The sequence below is a fragment of the Prionailurus viverrinus genome, chromosome B1 (assembly GCF_022837055.1).
Source record: "Prionailurus viverrinus isolate Anna chromosome B1, UM_Priviv_1.0, whole genome shotgun sequence".
Taxonomy (NCBI): Eukaryota; Metazoa; Chordata; class Mammalia; order Carnivora; family Felidae; genus Prionailurus; species Prionailurus viverrinus.
Window position 1 is genome coordinate 117,371,906 of NC_062564.1, and position 14,462 is coordinate 117,386,367.

The window sequence follows — 14,462 nt, forward strand, 5'->3', positions numbered from 1 at the left end:
AAACTTTTTTTTTAAAGCTTTAAAATGTCTGCTTTTGAAGCAATTTTTTGTAAGTTTCCCTTTAAGGGATGGTAATCAATACATATCTTAGTTTGGGTTGTTATGGAAAAAAAAATCACCCTACAGTGGGTAGCTTAAACAGCAAACATTTATCTCTCACAGCTCTGGAGGTTGAGAAGTCCAAGATCAGGGTGCTGGCAGATCTAATGTCTGGTGAGGGGTCCCTTCCTGGTTTGCAGGTAGAGAGCTGGAGAGGAAGCAAACTCTCTTTTCTCAGGGGGTACTAATTCCATTCAAGAAGTCTCCACCTTTATGACCTAATTACCTCCTAAAGGCCCACCTCCTAATACCATCACGTTAAAGGTTAGGAATTTAACATATGAAGCTTTGAGGGAGGCAAACATTCAACCCTTAACACATACTTAATTCAGGGTCATACAGCTGGATATATTGAAACCAGGAGGAAAAAATACCTTCTTGGATGTTTCTTATTTTTGAAAAGACTTTTATATATTCCTCAGGACACCAATATTCATTATAATCAAAATCAGAATAAGCCAATCAAAAGGTATTTCTCTAATAATCAAATACTTTTTTTGAAAGAAAAAAATATTTTATATGTACAGAATTCTTTTAGATGTCTTGCAGTAATCCTTAAGGACCTATTAGCCTCTCTTGGCTAAATAAGCTATCTATCTGTAAAAATATTAAACACAAATATTTATTCTTCAATCTTTACTGCTTACATTATTATAAAAATGACATTGAATTTGAGGTATTTTGAAAATATGGAAAATAATAAAGAAAAAAATGTTACCACATAGCATATAGAGATAGCTATCTTTAAAAAATCCATATTAGCATATTCTTCCCATCCTTTTTTTCTTTTTTAAGGTTTTTTTTTTTAAGTTTGTTTCCTTATTTTGAGAGAGAGAGAGAGAGAGAGCATGGGAGGGGCAGAGAGAGACAGAGAGAGAGAGAATCCCAAGCAGGCTCTTCACTGTCAGTGCTGAGCCTGATGTAGGGCTTAAATCCACATACTGTGATATCATGACCTGAGCCAAAATCAAGAGTCAGACGCTTAACCAACTGAGCCACCCAGGGGTCCCACCTCCAATCCTTTTTTAAATCAGTTTTTACATGGTTAAGATCATACTGCACAGAGTAAGATGAGGCCCAATTTATTGAGTACTCCTAAATGGCAGACAACCTGCTAAGTGCTTCACATACATTGTATCAATATCCTATGAGCCAGATATTTTATGCCTAATATATGGAAAATATGAGGATATATGGAAAAACTGAAGATTAGTGAGTTTAAATAAGTTGCCTGGGGCCATCCAGCCAGTAAGCAGCCAAGCTGAGATTTTAGCACAAGCTTGGCCAGTATCAAAATCCATACTTTTTACCATTATGTTTATTTTCTTTGTTTACCACTGTAACTAATTTTTATGTCATTAACAAATCATTGCAAATATCATGTAAAGTAAAAATGTAAAACTCCTGTATGATTAGGCTTATCTCGCTGAAGCCCTGCAGTCAATGAGCAATCGTATTTTTGAAAAATCTTTACAAATATTAAGAGCATGAATGGAATATCATTGTTGTTCAAGTTGAAATGTATTGACACTTTAAATGTTTTTATAAGCTTATCAGGCATTTGTATTTCTAAGGATTATATATTTCTCAAGTAAATACAGTGTGAGCCAGAAATTACAAAATGACCCTTTGGAACAAATAATATTACCTCATTGATTCTGGTTATGTTGGGCAGGTACAGTAGGTGGAAGATATACACACACACACACACACACACACACACACACACACACACATATATGATTTGTTTAAAGTTCCTAAACATAGCTGGTTCCAAGACTTTAAGATTCTCTCCTTAAAATCTAGTTTACATCATTATTTTTATATCTAAAGAAAAATAGTAAAAGGAAAAGGTATTTACTAAGCAAAGATAAATGCTAACTAAACCCTTATTGAAAATATCACCAGATCATGGATTAATGCAGTTTTAATGCATTTCCAATACCTAGTTATTCTGATTTCTTCTCTGGCTACACTATTTTCACTGTAATCTATTTAAGAGTTGGAGCCACTGATGCATTCAGTTTGATTTATCTGGTGACAATACCTCAATTATCCTCCTGGGGAAAATTATTTTCTTGTGAGTAAATCTAATTTTGGTTTAATCTTCCAAGTAATTTTAATTAATTTTCTATATATTTTGACAAAAGTAATTACGAAAGAAAAAGGCCATTATGACTATATTATTATGAAATATAGAGAAAATATCACATCAAAAAAGACATAAACATTTTCAGTTGGTGTTAGTGAATTATGACCTTGCAAGTTACAAGAATATGCCAGAATGTTTTAGCACCCATAAGCCACAGAAGGCTAAAGAGACATGTGGCTGATAAGATGCGAATTTTGTAATTTGAGAGTTGAGTAAATGGGTAGCAATATCTTGCCACCTTAAATATTCTGCCTGGTGTACTGGTAACATGGGCATTGGCTTAATGGCTCATTTTGTGGGAGAATTTTTAACCTTTACATCAACATTTACGTAAAATTTAGGTTGCACAGAAATATATAATCAATTTGAATTTGCTGTTTCGGATATCTGCGTTTTCCTGAATTTCCTTATTAATAGCTTACTTCTCTTCCTATAGGCTTGGCTTGACATAACCAATCTGGATCATGTCTACAAAGGAAAAAACTGCATACATTTTTGCTGCAAAAGATAACAAACCCCACAAATTTTCAGTAGTGGATATCTAAGAAATGAACCTCACTGGACAAAAATTATAAGAACTACAAAAGTCTGAGTTTCTGAAATTGAAGAAGAGTTCCAGCTAGACCTTCCTATTGTGTATGTTGTGTGAACATACACAGTCGGGAATGCAGATTAGCACAATTTTCCTAGAAAGTGATTTGGCAAACGTATCAAAGTCTTAACGCATAAGCTATCCATCATAGTAATAATTACACATTATAACAACATGAAGAAAAAGAAACATTATTGATGAGTAGGGGAAAGATTTATGACAATGTTCAGTAAACCAAGACCTATGTAATATGATGTCAATGATAGTAACGTATGTATAAACATGCATTTGTATGTGTGCAAGAATATATAAAGACCAAAGGTTTTTGACGGTATTCATTTTTTCAGTAGTTGAAATACTGGTGATTCTTCTTTATATTATTATGTATTTTTCTGTATTGAGCATATTGTTCATTAATAATAAGAAAAAAGTATTTAAAAGAAATACAAGGAGGTGTGCCTAGGTGCTTCAGTCTGTTGAGCTTCTGACTTTGGCTCAAGTCATGATCTCAAGGTTCATGGGTTCCAGTCTGTGTTGTGCTCTGTGCTCACAGCTCAGAGCCTGGAGCCTGTTTCAGATTCTGTGTCTCCCTCTTTCTCTGCCCTTCCCCTGTTCCCGCTCTGTCTCTCTTTCTCTCAAAAATAAACATTAAAAATTTTTTAAAAAAATAAAACAAATACAAGGAATAACAGTAACATTTCTTTGTTTTTCTTTCATTATCTTTTAAAAATGTAAAGTAAACCAAGGGAAGTCATTGTCATTAGAAATCATTCATTCATTCCATTGATAACTATTTTTAAGCACTTGCTACATGTCAAACATAGTTTTAGGCACTGGGGATTCTGCAGTGAAGAAAATTAAGTTCATATCTGGGAGAGGAACAAATGTTACCTCGGTCACATAATGGTGAAGTGCTATGAATGAAATCATACTCATTAATGTGCTATACTTCATAAATAGTAGAAAACACAAGTTATAAACTTGCTAGCAAAGAATATAAAAGTATCTCCTTTATTTAGTCTAAGGCATATAATTTTTCTTAATTAACTGAAGAAATTGAAATTGTTTGATTACTTACCCCAATATTAAACATCCCTGTAAAATATTCCATATTTGCTTGAATGAACCAAATGTTGCTTAAACCTAGTTCATCACTTCTCTTCTTAGCACGAATTAATGATAGTTCCTTGTTTTCTATTAACGTAACCTAGATTTCATCCAGGAAACAAAAGTACATTCAGTAACATAATTCAGACATTAGGGCAAAATATTATTACTGCATTTAAGCTTTCACGTAGAACATATCCATTGATCCTTGTCCTGTGCCAGGAAGTACACCAGATAGTGTGTTACAAAACTGAACAAGGTCCTTGATTTCTTGCACCTTATGGATGGAGTGATAGAAGAGAAACAGGCAATTACAATACAGTGATAAGTGTTTAACGAAAGACATATCATGTGTCATCACAGCACTCAGACTTGATGACTAAGGAAGGTTTCAGCCATTTAACATGGAAAATAATATAGAAGCTGAGGCCTGAACAATGAATAGAAACTAGCTGGAGCAATGAAGGAGTGTTTCAAGCAGAGAGAGAAACATGCATGAAGTGGGAAGTGAGACAGACACGGGGTGTTTGAAGAACTGAGAACATTGGTGTCTCTGGGCATGGTGCGTGGTGGTGATGCAGAGTGGGGGACAGGGTGTGGAGGGTAGAATTGAGTCTGGAGAGGTAACAGGAGCCAGATCATGTGATAAAAGAAGGTTCCGTTGCTGCAATGTGTAGTATGGATTGGTGGGGGTGAGGCAGAAGGAAGGGTAACCAGTTAGGAGTCTCTAGGAATGCAGGCCAATGTAGATTGGAAAGGATTACTGGTCTAGAGAGAGAAAAGTGGGCAGAATTAAGTCCCTTTCATCACTATCATCTCTAATTCTACCCTTATTTTGTCCTTATGCTTGTCTTCACAGAAACATCCTGGGTCCCTTTGTATAAAAAAACCTGTCAGAGTATACTTGGTTTAAGGCTTTCTGGCCATTCATTATTCTATCCAAGATTTCCCCTCTCCAGGCTCAATGTCTCTAAGTTTCCAGAACTGTTGGGAAGGGGGGAAAGACCCCATATCTCTGCCTCTGTTTCTCTAGGATTCTTTCTTCCTCTAACTCCAACCAAGAAAATTGTTACTTTCCTTGATAATGAAACAGACACCTGCTATTTTTTCCCAGGATTCCTTGTTCATTTTGCCTCTTATTTTCTAAGGAAGGGAAAGAATAATACCCTTCTATTCCCCATCTTTCTGTTACATGTCTTTCTGGCCAGTCTATGCTCATTTTTCCCTTCTGCAAGGAATCACTATGATTATTTTACACCTTCTAGAGAGTTCACAAGCAAAGAATCTGCCCCATTTGATTTGTATTTTTTTAAAATATAATCTATTGTTAAATTGGCTTCCATACAACACCCAGTGCTCATCCCAATAAGTGCCCTCCTCAATGCCCATCACCAATTTTCCCCTCACCCCCACCCGCTGATTTGTATTTTTTTAAATACATTAAATTCTAGACTTCTTTGCTAAAAGATGGTCATTGTGAGGAAATGATTTCATATGGCAGAAGACTAAAAATAACAAACTTCTAACAAATAGTGGCAACCACTGCATAAACTGTGGTACATTTACTTAAAAACATACTATGTAGTCACATTTTAGTGATATTTTAATAATGATATTTGAAACTATTTGTAAATGGGAAAAACATACTGAGTGAAAGCTGGTGACTAAAATTGTTTTTGCATTTTTTAGAATCTGCAGTACGAAGCACCCTCATGGACAATGATGATAAGAATATGGGGAGAAAAGCATTTGATGGATGAGTGTGGTAAATTTAGAGTTTATTTTTTTCTTTGACAAATTTTGTTATTGCTGTTACAATTTTGATACAATGGATAAAAATCAAGATACTGAAAGGATATGCTTAACAAGGGTCAGAAGCTAGTATTTCCAGTATAAAATTATGTTGACAGTTAAACTAGTTTCATCATTCATTATTTTATTTAACCACAGAATCGTTATTTCTTCTATAAATTATTTAAAAATATAACCCTTTCAGGGGCCCCTGTGTGGCTCAGTTGGTTAAGCTTCTGACTCTTGGTTTTGGCTCAGGTCATGATCTCACGGTTGGTGAGTTCGAGCCCTACGTCAGGCTCTGCTGGGCTCTGCAGCTGGGCTCTGCCCCTCCCCCACTCATGCTGTCTCGGTCTCTTTCAAAATAAATAAATCAACTTTAAGGAAATATATAACCCTTTTATAAAAGTTAAAACTGTACTGTGGTCCTACTTTACTTTTTTAAAGATTCTTAGAAGTTTAGTTCAAAGACAAAAAAAAAAAATATCTGTGCCAACAGATGTGACCTGAATGAATGCTTATAAATTCAAAGGGAAGGGGTAAGACTCAGCTAACTGAATTACATAGTTTTCCAATGTTTCCCTTTATCTGTTATTCAGATTTTTACCTGGCATGATGGCAGCATGTGAGCAAGGACAATGCCAACATGGCCCTGGAGAAGGCAGAAAAAGAAACAAGTTAACTCAGGTCCTTAATGCTTTCTTCTCATTCTGAGACAGCAGTCTTGCCAAATAAAAACATGACTCTGAATGTAATACAGTAAAGTCACATAGTCGGGGGAAGGCTAAAGAGAATAAGAGGAGAGACATAATACCCCGCCGCTGCAGAAATCCACAATTCTGTCACCGGGTTTGGCCTGACTTGTCACCACATAAACAAGGTTGTTTAACTGCTGTTGCTTCCTTAAAGCTCGATCACTGGACATTTTGCCTGGGGAAGACAAGAAGTGAAGACAATGAAATGGTAGGCATTGTGAGAGAGTGAGAAGGCACTCAGAATGGATGGCTGGCGTCCAGGAAGAGGGGTGAATATATAAATGAGTTACAAATTCCACATAATCCATGAGGAGAGGACCAGAGACCTGGAACCCAGAAATGAAATCTCTCTATGGATATTTTTACTTTTATTCACATCCAATTTTTCTTTTGATTGTCATTGAAAAAACATCTTCTAGAGAGGAAACAATAAGTGAAATATTAATCGCAGAGTCATACACAAAGTGCTGAGTAAATGTTTACTGGATGAATAAAAGTTAACAGTCACAGTCCCTTCCCTCTATCCCTACCAGAGACATATTGCAAAGATTACCTAATTCTAGCTCATTGTTTAAATCTCCTTGGACAAAAGAGATCTATAATAAATAAAAACATTCTTACTATTTAATCAGCATGTCCTTGAACTCTTAGTTATTTTGGTGAGGATACTTGGGACATAGGTGTCACATTGTCGGAAATGTATCAATGCTTAGTGTATTTAGAGAGAAATTAGATTTTACCATTTCAGCTTTGAAGCTTCCTTTCCTCATGAGTCAGACACAGAAATCTAATGCAATAGAGATTAAAGATAGGGCATTTCCAAGTATGAAATGCCTTGGGCCTAACAGCATGAAAATATCTTAACTTTCCTTCAAAGCTACTAGTTAAGTCCATGAAAATAACTTCAGAAGAATGAATGAAATTATTTGTTTTTACATGTTTCAAATGCACTTTTTGTAAGAGCAAGATTAAGAAAATATAGAGAGCAGATTTCATTGATATAGATAAAAGGAAAAACCCAGATAATCTTTTGGCTTGATCAAAAGTTATTTACAGATACCAAGGTTTCCCTGCTCTATTTTCACAGAAAAATAGCCTGGCTTTTTTTTCTTTTATGCTCTTTTCTGTTTTCCTTCTTTCTTATGTTACTAAAATAAAAATACTGGAAAATCTTTATTCTAGGAAAAAATAAAAAATATATGAAAAAATATCTGTATGAGAGAAAAGATCCATAATCTAATAATTCAGAGCAAATATCTTTGTATACACATACTTCCACGGGTGTCTAGAAATTCATAATATTGAAGATAGTATATAAAACATTATAACTCTTTCCATGTCAGTGCATTTATTTCTGTACCATAAGTTTTAATGGCTGCATAGTATTTCATTGACTACATATGCCATACGTATATAACCAATCTCTTATTGTAATAATGTGATCATCATCATACAGCTAAATCACTGTACACATTCTTAATTGTTTAGTGTGCCCTAATGTGAATTTCAAACATAAAGGGCCTTTAAGCCAATAGTCTGGTGATTTCATTTGTGAAGACAGTTTCATGTAGCTTTATTTTCATTTTTCTCTAATGATATAATTGTGAAAAATTTAAACAAAATATGTGAAAGCTCCTGTCAGCCTATCCTTCCTGGATAACCACCCCTAAAAGATTATGACAATTTTCAACACGGCATAGTTGAAAGAATCTTACAGTGACTGCCTTTATAACCTCCACCTAGATTCTACCATTAACAACTTACTATATTTGGTTTAACACACTCTTTTTTAAAAAAATTTTAAAAGTTTATTTATTTTGAGAGAGAGTGTGTGAGCAGGGGAGGGGCACAGAGAGAGAAAGAGAGAGAGAGAGAGAGAGAGAGAGAGAGAGAGAGAGAGAGAGAGAATCCCAAGCAGGGTCCACACTGTTAGTGCAGAGCCTCTTGAGAGCTTGAACTCACAAACTGCAAGATCACGACCGATCTGAAATCAAGAATCCAACACCTAACCGACTAAACCACCCAGGTGCCCCTGGTTTATCACACTTTTATTCATCTATCCATCCATTCATAAATCCACTTAATTTTTTTTAATGTTTATTTATTTTTGACAGAGAGAGAGACAGCGCATGAGTGGGAGAGGGGCAGAGAAAGAGGGAGACACAGAATCCAAAGCAGGCTCTAGGCTCTGAGCTGTCAGCACAGAGCCTGACATGGAGCTTGAACTCACAGACTGCGAGATAATGACCTGAGCCGAAGTCAGACGGTCAACCAACTGAGCCACCCAGGCGCTCCAATCCACCTAATTTTTTTTAAGTAGGTTCCACACCCAGTGTGGAGCACAACATGGGGTCTGAACCCATGATCCTGAGATCAAGACCCGAGCTGAGATCAAGAGTTAGACATTCAACCAACTGAGGCACCCAGGCACCTCTCCACCTAATTTTTTTTAGCAATGCAGTTCTAATTTGGAAGAGGGAGAGCAACAAGAGGAAGCAGGGGAGTTAGAGGGCAAAAAGGGAAAAATATTTCTGAGCCCTGAGGGAAATCTAGTCACAAATGCTACCTTTTGAGGAAACCACCAAGAGGCAAGAAATGAGCACAAACATTTTAGTCTCAGCTTTGTGGATTTCTTAACATTTCTTAGCCAAAGGATTTTTCATAAAGTCAAAAGAAATTACCTTTGTTAAGAACAAGGAGAAAAAAAAACATTTATTTAATGGAATAACTAATTAACATCCAGTTTGGTACCATTATTTCTACTAGATGTTTAGAATTATCTAACTTTCCTAGGTTTGTTTCAAAAGCAAATGTTGATGAAGATCTGTTTTTCTTGCTGAGATTCCATCTTTGCATATAAAGAATTCATGCTGAAATGAAGTTTGAAGGCAAAGGGGTAATTTTCAGGGTTGTGTTTAAATAGACACTATTAGAGAGCCAGGGTGGCTCAGTCAAGCATCAGACTCTTGATTTGGACTCAGGTCACAATCTCAAGTTTCATGGGTTTGAGTCCCACGTTGGGTTCTGTACTGACAGTGTGAAGCCTGCTTTGGATTCTCTCTTTCCCTCTCTCTCTGCCCCCCCCCCCAATAAATAAATATTAAATAAATAAATAGGCACTATTAAGCTGCACATACTCTCACAGATTGAGTTAAAAATACAGTAGCATTGGGGCGCCTGGGTGGCGCAGTCGGTTAAACGTCCGACTTCAGCCAGGTCACGATCTCGCGGTCCGTGAGTTCGAGCCCCGCGTCAGGCTCTGGGCTGATGGCTCAGAGCCTGGAGCCTGTTTCCGATTCTGTGTCTCCCTCTCTCTCTGCCCCTCCCCCGTTCATGCTCTGTCTCTCTCTGTCCCAAAAATAAATAAACGTTGAAAAAAAAATTAAAAAAAAAATACAGTAGCATAATGCCCAGATGCTTTATGGAAAAGCCACCTCTAAAAAAGCATTCCTCCTCCCCATTCCAGTTTTGAAGCTCCTGGAAACATGAACAGGATCTCAAATACATTGAACGAGGTTAGAAAGTGGTATTTTGAGACATGGCATTAATTTAAAAATCAAATCCCACTTTCTATTTATAGCTAACATTCTTCTGCCTAAGACACCATTTATAAGCATAAATTTACAATCTATTTTTAGTTTGACTAAAAATGCTGGTTCTTTAAGTGTCATCACTGAAAAAGAATCTCAAGAATCAAATGATCAGGTGTTTTAATACAAATGATGTCATTTGTTCTGTGATGTAATTCTCCCACAGTGAAAGTCAAGTCTTTTCCTTGTCTAATTAAAGTTAGGAGGAACCTGATTATTTAGACAACTTCAGTGTTGTTTGCAGTGCCCAAAAAGAAAATACAAAGATAAAAGAGTCAATTTTTAAGTGAAGGAAGAGCTTTATTGGAACACCAGTCCAAAGCATCAAATAAGGAAAATAAAATTTAAAACAATATCCTGGATAGGAAATGTGCACATTTGTAGCCAGGATACCTGCTCAGTCTAAAATTATGCTCAAGATCATGCTGTTCTTGATTTTTTATTTCTTAGACCAAAGCAACAAAGCATCTTAACTGTCATGACTTCCTGGTAAAAGGAAAGCGGTTGGGCGCCTGGATACACGTTTGACTTCTTTACTAAAGATTCATTTGCTGCTTTGTTTTCAAAGTATTTTCTTTGAGCTAGAGCACACTAACCACATTCTATAAGTTTTTAAAAAATTTATCATTAAATATGAAGACAAAAAAGGCTAAAACTAATGATGTAGAGATTTTTAAAAACATGCTTTTTGTTTGGAAAGTTATAAAATCAAAAGAGCAAATTTCTTTAACAGTCATGGATGTAGCAGAGCTATTCTATTCTAGAGAAGGCACAAGACAACTGAATAGACAAAGTGGCACTGACAGGACCTCTGGTCAGAGGAAAGGGGCAACCGCAAATTTTACTGTTTTTGGGGAGGCTTTAAGACAAGCTGATGAATGGTCATTTATGTTGTACAGGGCCCTAGACAGTGAAACCCAGGTCCTAGTCCCAGGGTAGCCTATGGTTTTCATGCTTGGAATAGTCACTTAGGCACCTACTATGCTCAGCACCTGTCTATATGCTGAGGACATATCTCAGAGTGACTAAGACATAGTCCCTGTCCTTAGGGAACAGTATCTAAAAAGAAGGGATAGGTGTTCATTATGTGCAAATATATGTGCACTGAAAATAAAGGACTATAAAAAGGACTATGTAAAGGAAAATAAATGTATGTGCATTGAAAATAATTGAGACTTCACAGAGGGCCTTACAGACACTTGGGGCATTTCAGCTGAGTCTTTAAGGAGGAACAGAAACTCACCAGATAGGATGGCAAGGAAAGCATGCTAAGAACGATATGGCATATTTAGGGGAAAACCTCAATTAGCTCATGCGCTTAAAAATGAGGATCAATGAAAAAGTGGCAGAACGTAAGTAGATCTGAAATTACAGGCAGGACCAGATGGGAAAGAGCATTGCTTGTTATTTTGCCTGTCTGTGCTGTAGAGAAAACATGGCCTCACTTTAATATTTAATGTGCTTAGAGCTCCTTAGAGACAAGTTCTACTCGAATAGACAGCACTGCTATTTTTACATTGTTATATATTAAAGATGGTCTCTTATAATGCTAGCCTGCATCATTTTTATCCAGGATAGAGTATATCCTCCAATCAGATCGTATTATTAATAAAATTCTCTGAAGCATTCAACCTCAACTAATGCTAGTTGTCATTAAGTAACTTAATTAAGAAAATGAAATAGAATTAACTCATTGAAACTCACTGACTCATTTTGAACCCTGGTGTTCTAGATCAAGAAAGCACTTGGACTCCTTATAGGATTCTCCTTCTCACTCTCCTTCCCAGGCTCCCTTCCCTTGGCATTGCTCTGAAATGTTATGCTCATTAGGTCCTATCTTTCATGCCATACCTCGTCATGAAGTATGCTCTTCCTGTGTATATTAACTAAAGTCCCTTCCAAATTTACCCATTAAAATATCTCTTCTCTCTTAAAATACCTTTAAAGTCACCTCGTTGGGTTAAGAAAAAAAAATTGACTTCTTAAGAAAATAAGGTCTCTAGTGATCTGGGCCCCATTACTTTGCCAAACTCATCTTCTGGAACTTTCTTACATATCCCCCCATATTCCAGCCTTTCTAAACAATGGTGAGTTCCTTGAATTTATCAAGGTCAGTGAGGTGGTGGCTTTAAAAATTTGTTCCCTCTGCTTGAAACCTATTTTCTTGCTTTAGAACCCAGGGACCCTACCAGTTTTCCTTGCTCCTGACAATTAGTACTTTTGTAATAATTGTTTTTAAAGACAAAGAGAAAATGGAACTTTTTAAAACTCTTTGTTACTACCCAAAAGAACTAATCTTTTATACTAAAAAGCACTACTATTGTTAACTAGTGAAAAAAAATTTTTATCATACGCTTCTGGGTATTCATCTGAAGAAAATGAGAACACTAACTGAAAAAGACATATGCACTACCCAGGGTGCCTGTGTGGCTCAGCTGGTTAAGTGTCTGACTTCAGTCAGTGTTGATCTGACTGTTTGTGAGTTCGAGTCTGGTGTCGGGCTCTGTGCTGACAACTCAGAGCCTGGAGTCTGCTTCGGATTCTGTGTCTTCCTCTTTCTCTGCCCCTCCTCTGCTCACACTCTGTGTCTCTCTCTCAAAAATAAATAAACATTAAAAAAAAAAGATATATGCACCACTATGTTCATTGCAGCTTTATTTATAATAGTCAAAATATGGAAACCACCTAAGTGCCCATCAACAGATGATGGATTAAATGTGGTATACAGACATACAATTGAATATTATTCAGTTATCCAAAAGAATGCAGTCTTGCCATTTTGAGACAAAAAGGATGGACCTTGAGGGCACTTGTTAAATGAAATATGTCAGACAAATATCATATGATCTCATTTATATGTGGAATCTAAAGAATAGCTTGGTAGTTGCCAGAGGTGGGGGTGGGAGGAGGCAAAATGCGTGAAGGGGGTCAAAAGGTACAAACTTCCAGCTACAAAATAAATAAGCATGAGGATGTAATGTATAGCATGGCAACTATACCTAATAATACTGTATTGTATATCTGGAAGTTGCTAATAGAGTAGATCCTAGAAGTTCTCATCACCAGAAAAAAAAAAATTCTATAACTATGTATGGTGATGCATGTTAACTCGACTTATTGTGGTGATCATTTCACCACACATACCAATATTGAGTCATTATGTTGCACACCTGAAACTAAAATAATGTATGTCAATTATATCTCAAAAAAATTTTTAAATGGTATATAGGCATAATTAATTATATTAACTATCAAAAGAACCATTAGCTAAAATTGCTTCTATTTCTCTGAAGTAGATACAGATGATTTTTCCAGAGTAGATGAACTTGGGTGCAATTAAATGGAAAGAGTGTTAGGAGACTGATAGGCACATAACAGGTGATAAATAAAAGTTTAATGAATTCATTTTGTGTAGAATTAAGACAAGTTAGATTTTAAGGTCACATGCTGACTTCTGCAGGTACTAAGCATGAAAACAAGTTAGCTATCAATGCTATGCTGATATTTGTTGAAATAGTAAAAGAAGTCAACTACAAAACAGTTTTAGATGGGAATGGAAAAGTTTCTGAGACCTTTGGTGAAGGAATAAGAAAGCAGCTATTTAAAGCTATATCAGAAGCTAGACAAAAATTTAAAATGGATTAAAGGCCTAAATGTGAGACATGAAACCATTACAATACTAAAGGAGAACATAGGCAATAATCTCTTTAACTTCGTCCGGAGCAACTTCTTACTACATATGTCTCCTGAGGCAAGGAAAACACAAGCAAATATAAACTTGAGACTTTATCAAAATAAAAATCTTCTGCACAGTGACAGAAACAATCAAACTAAAAGGCAACCTATGAGATAGGAGAAGTTATTTGCAAATGACATATCTAACACATCGAAAATGAATAAACCAATTAAAAAATGGACAGAAGATATGAATAGACATTTTTCCAAAGAAGACATCCAGATGGCCAAGAGACACATGAAAAGATGCTCAATTATCATTCATCATCAAGGAAATACAAACCAAAGGTACAATGAGTATCACCTCACACCTGTCAGAATGGCTAAAATCAACAACACAAGAAACAGGTGTTAGCAAGGATATGGAGAAAAAGGAACCCTCATACATTGTTGGTAGGAATGCAAATTGGTGCAGTGACTGTGGAAAACAGTGTGGAAGTTCCTCAAAAAGTTAAAAATAGAACCACACTATGCTCCAGCAAAATTGCACTACTGGGTATTTACCAAAGCATACAAAAATACTAATTCAAAGGACTATATGCACCCTGATGTTTATAGCAGCATTATCTACAATAGTCAAACCATGGAAACAGCACAAATGTCCATTGACTGTTGTGTATAAACACAACAGTGTTTGATAA

The 14,462-nt window shown here is 36.0% G+C and overlaps 1 protein-coding gene across 2 annotated transcripts in view; it reads right to left on the minus strand.

Moving 5' to 3' along the window:
• GSTCD (glutathione S-transferase C-terminal domain containing) overlaps nucleotides 1–14,462 on the minus strand; it is a 133,900-nt gene that overhangs the window by 24,202 nt on the left and 95,236 nt on the right. For both annotated transcript variants that reach the window (XR_007151498.1, XM_047855449.1), the window contains exons 6-8: nucleotides 6,556–6,671; nucleotides 6,349–6,393; nucleotides 3,922–4,050 (exon numbers count right to left, since the gene is read on the minus strand). Coding sequence is in view for 1 of the 2 variants with exons in the window: in XM_047855449.1 (XP_047711405.1) it covers nucleotides 3,922–4,050; nucleotides 6,349–6,393; nucleotides 6,556–6,671 (290 nt within the window). In the remaining variant the exon portion in view is untranslated. The remainder of the gene's footprint in view (nucleotides 1–3,921; nucleotides 4,051–6,348; nucleotides 6,394–6,555; nucleotides 6,672–14,462) is intronic.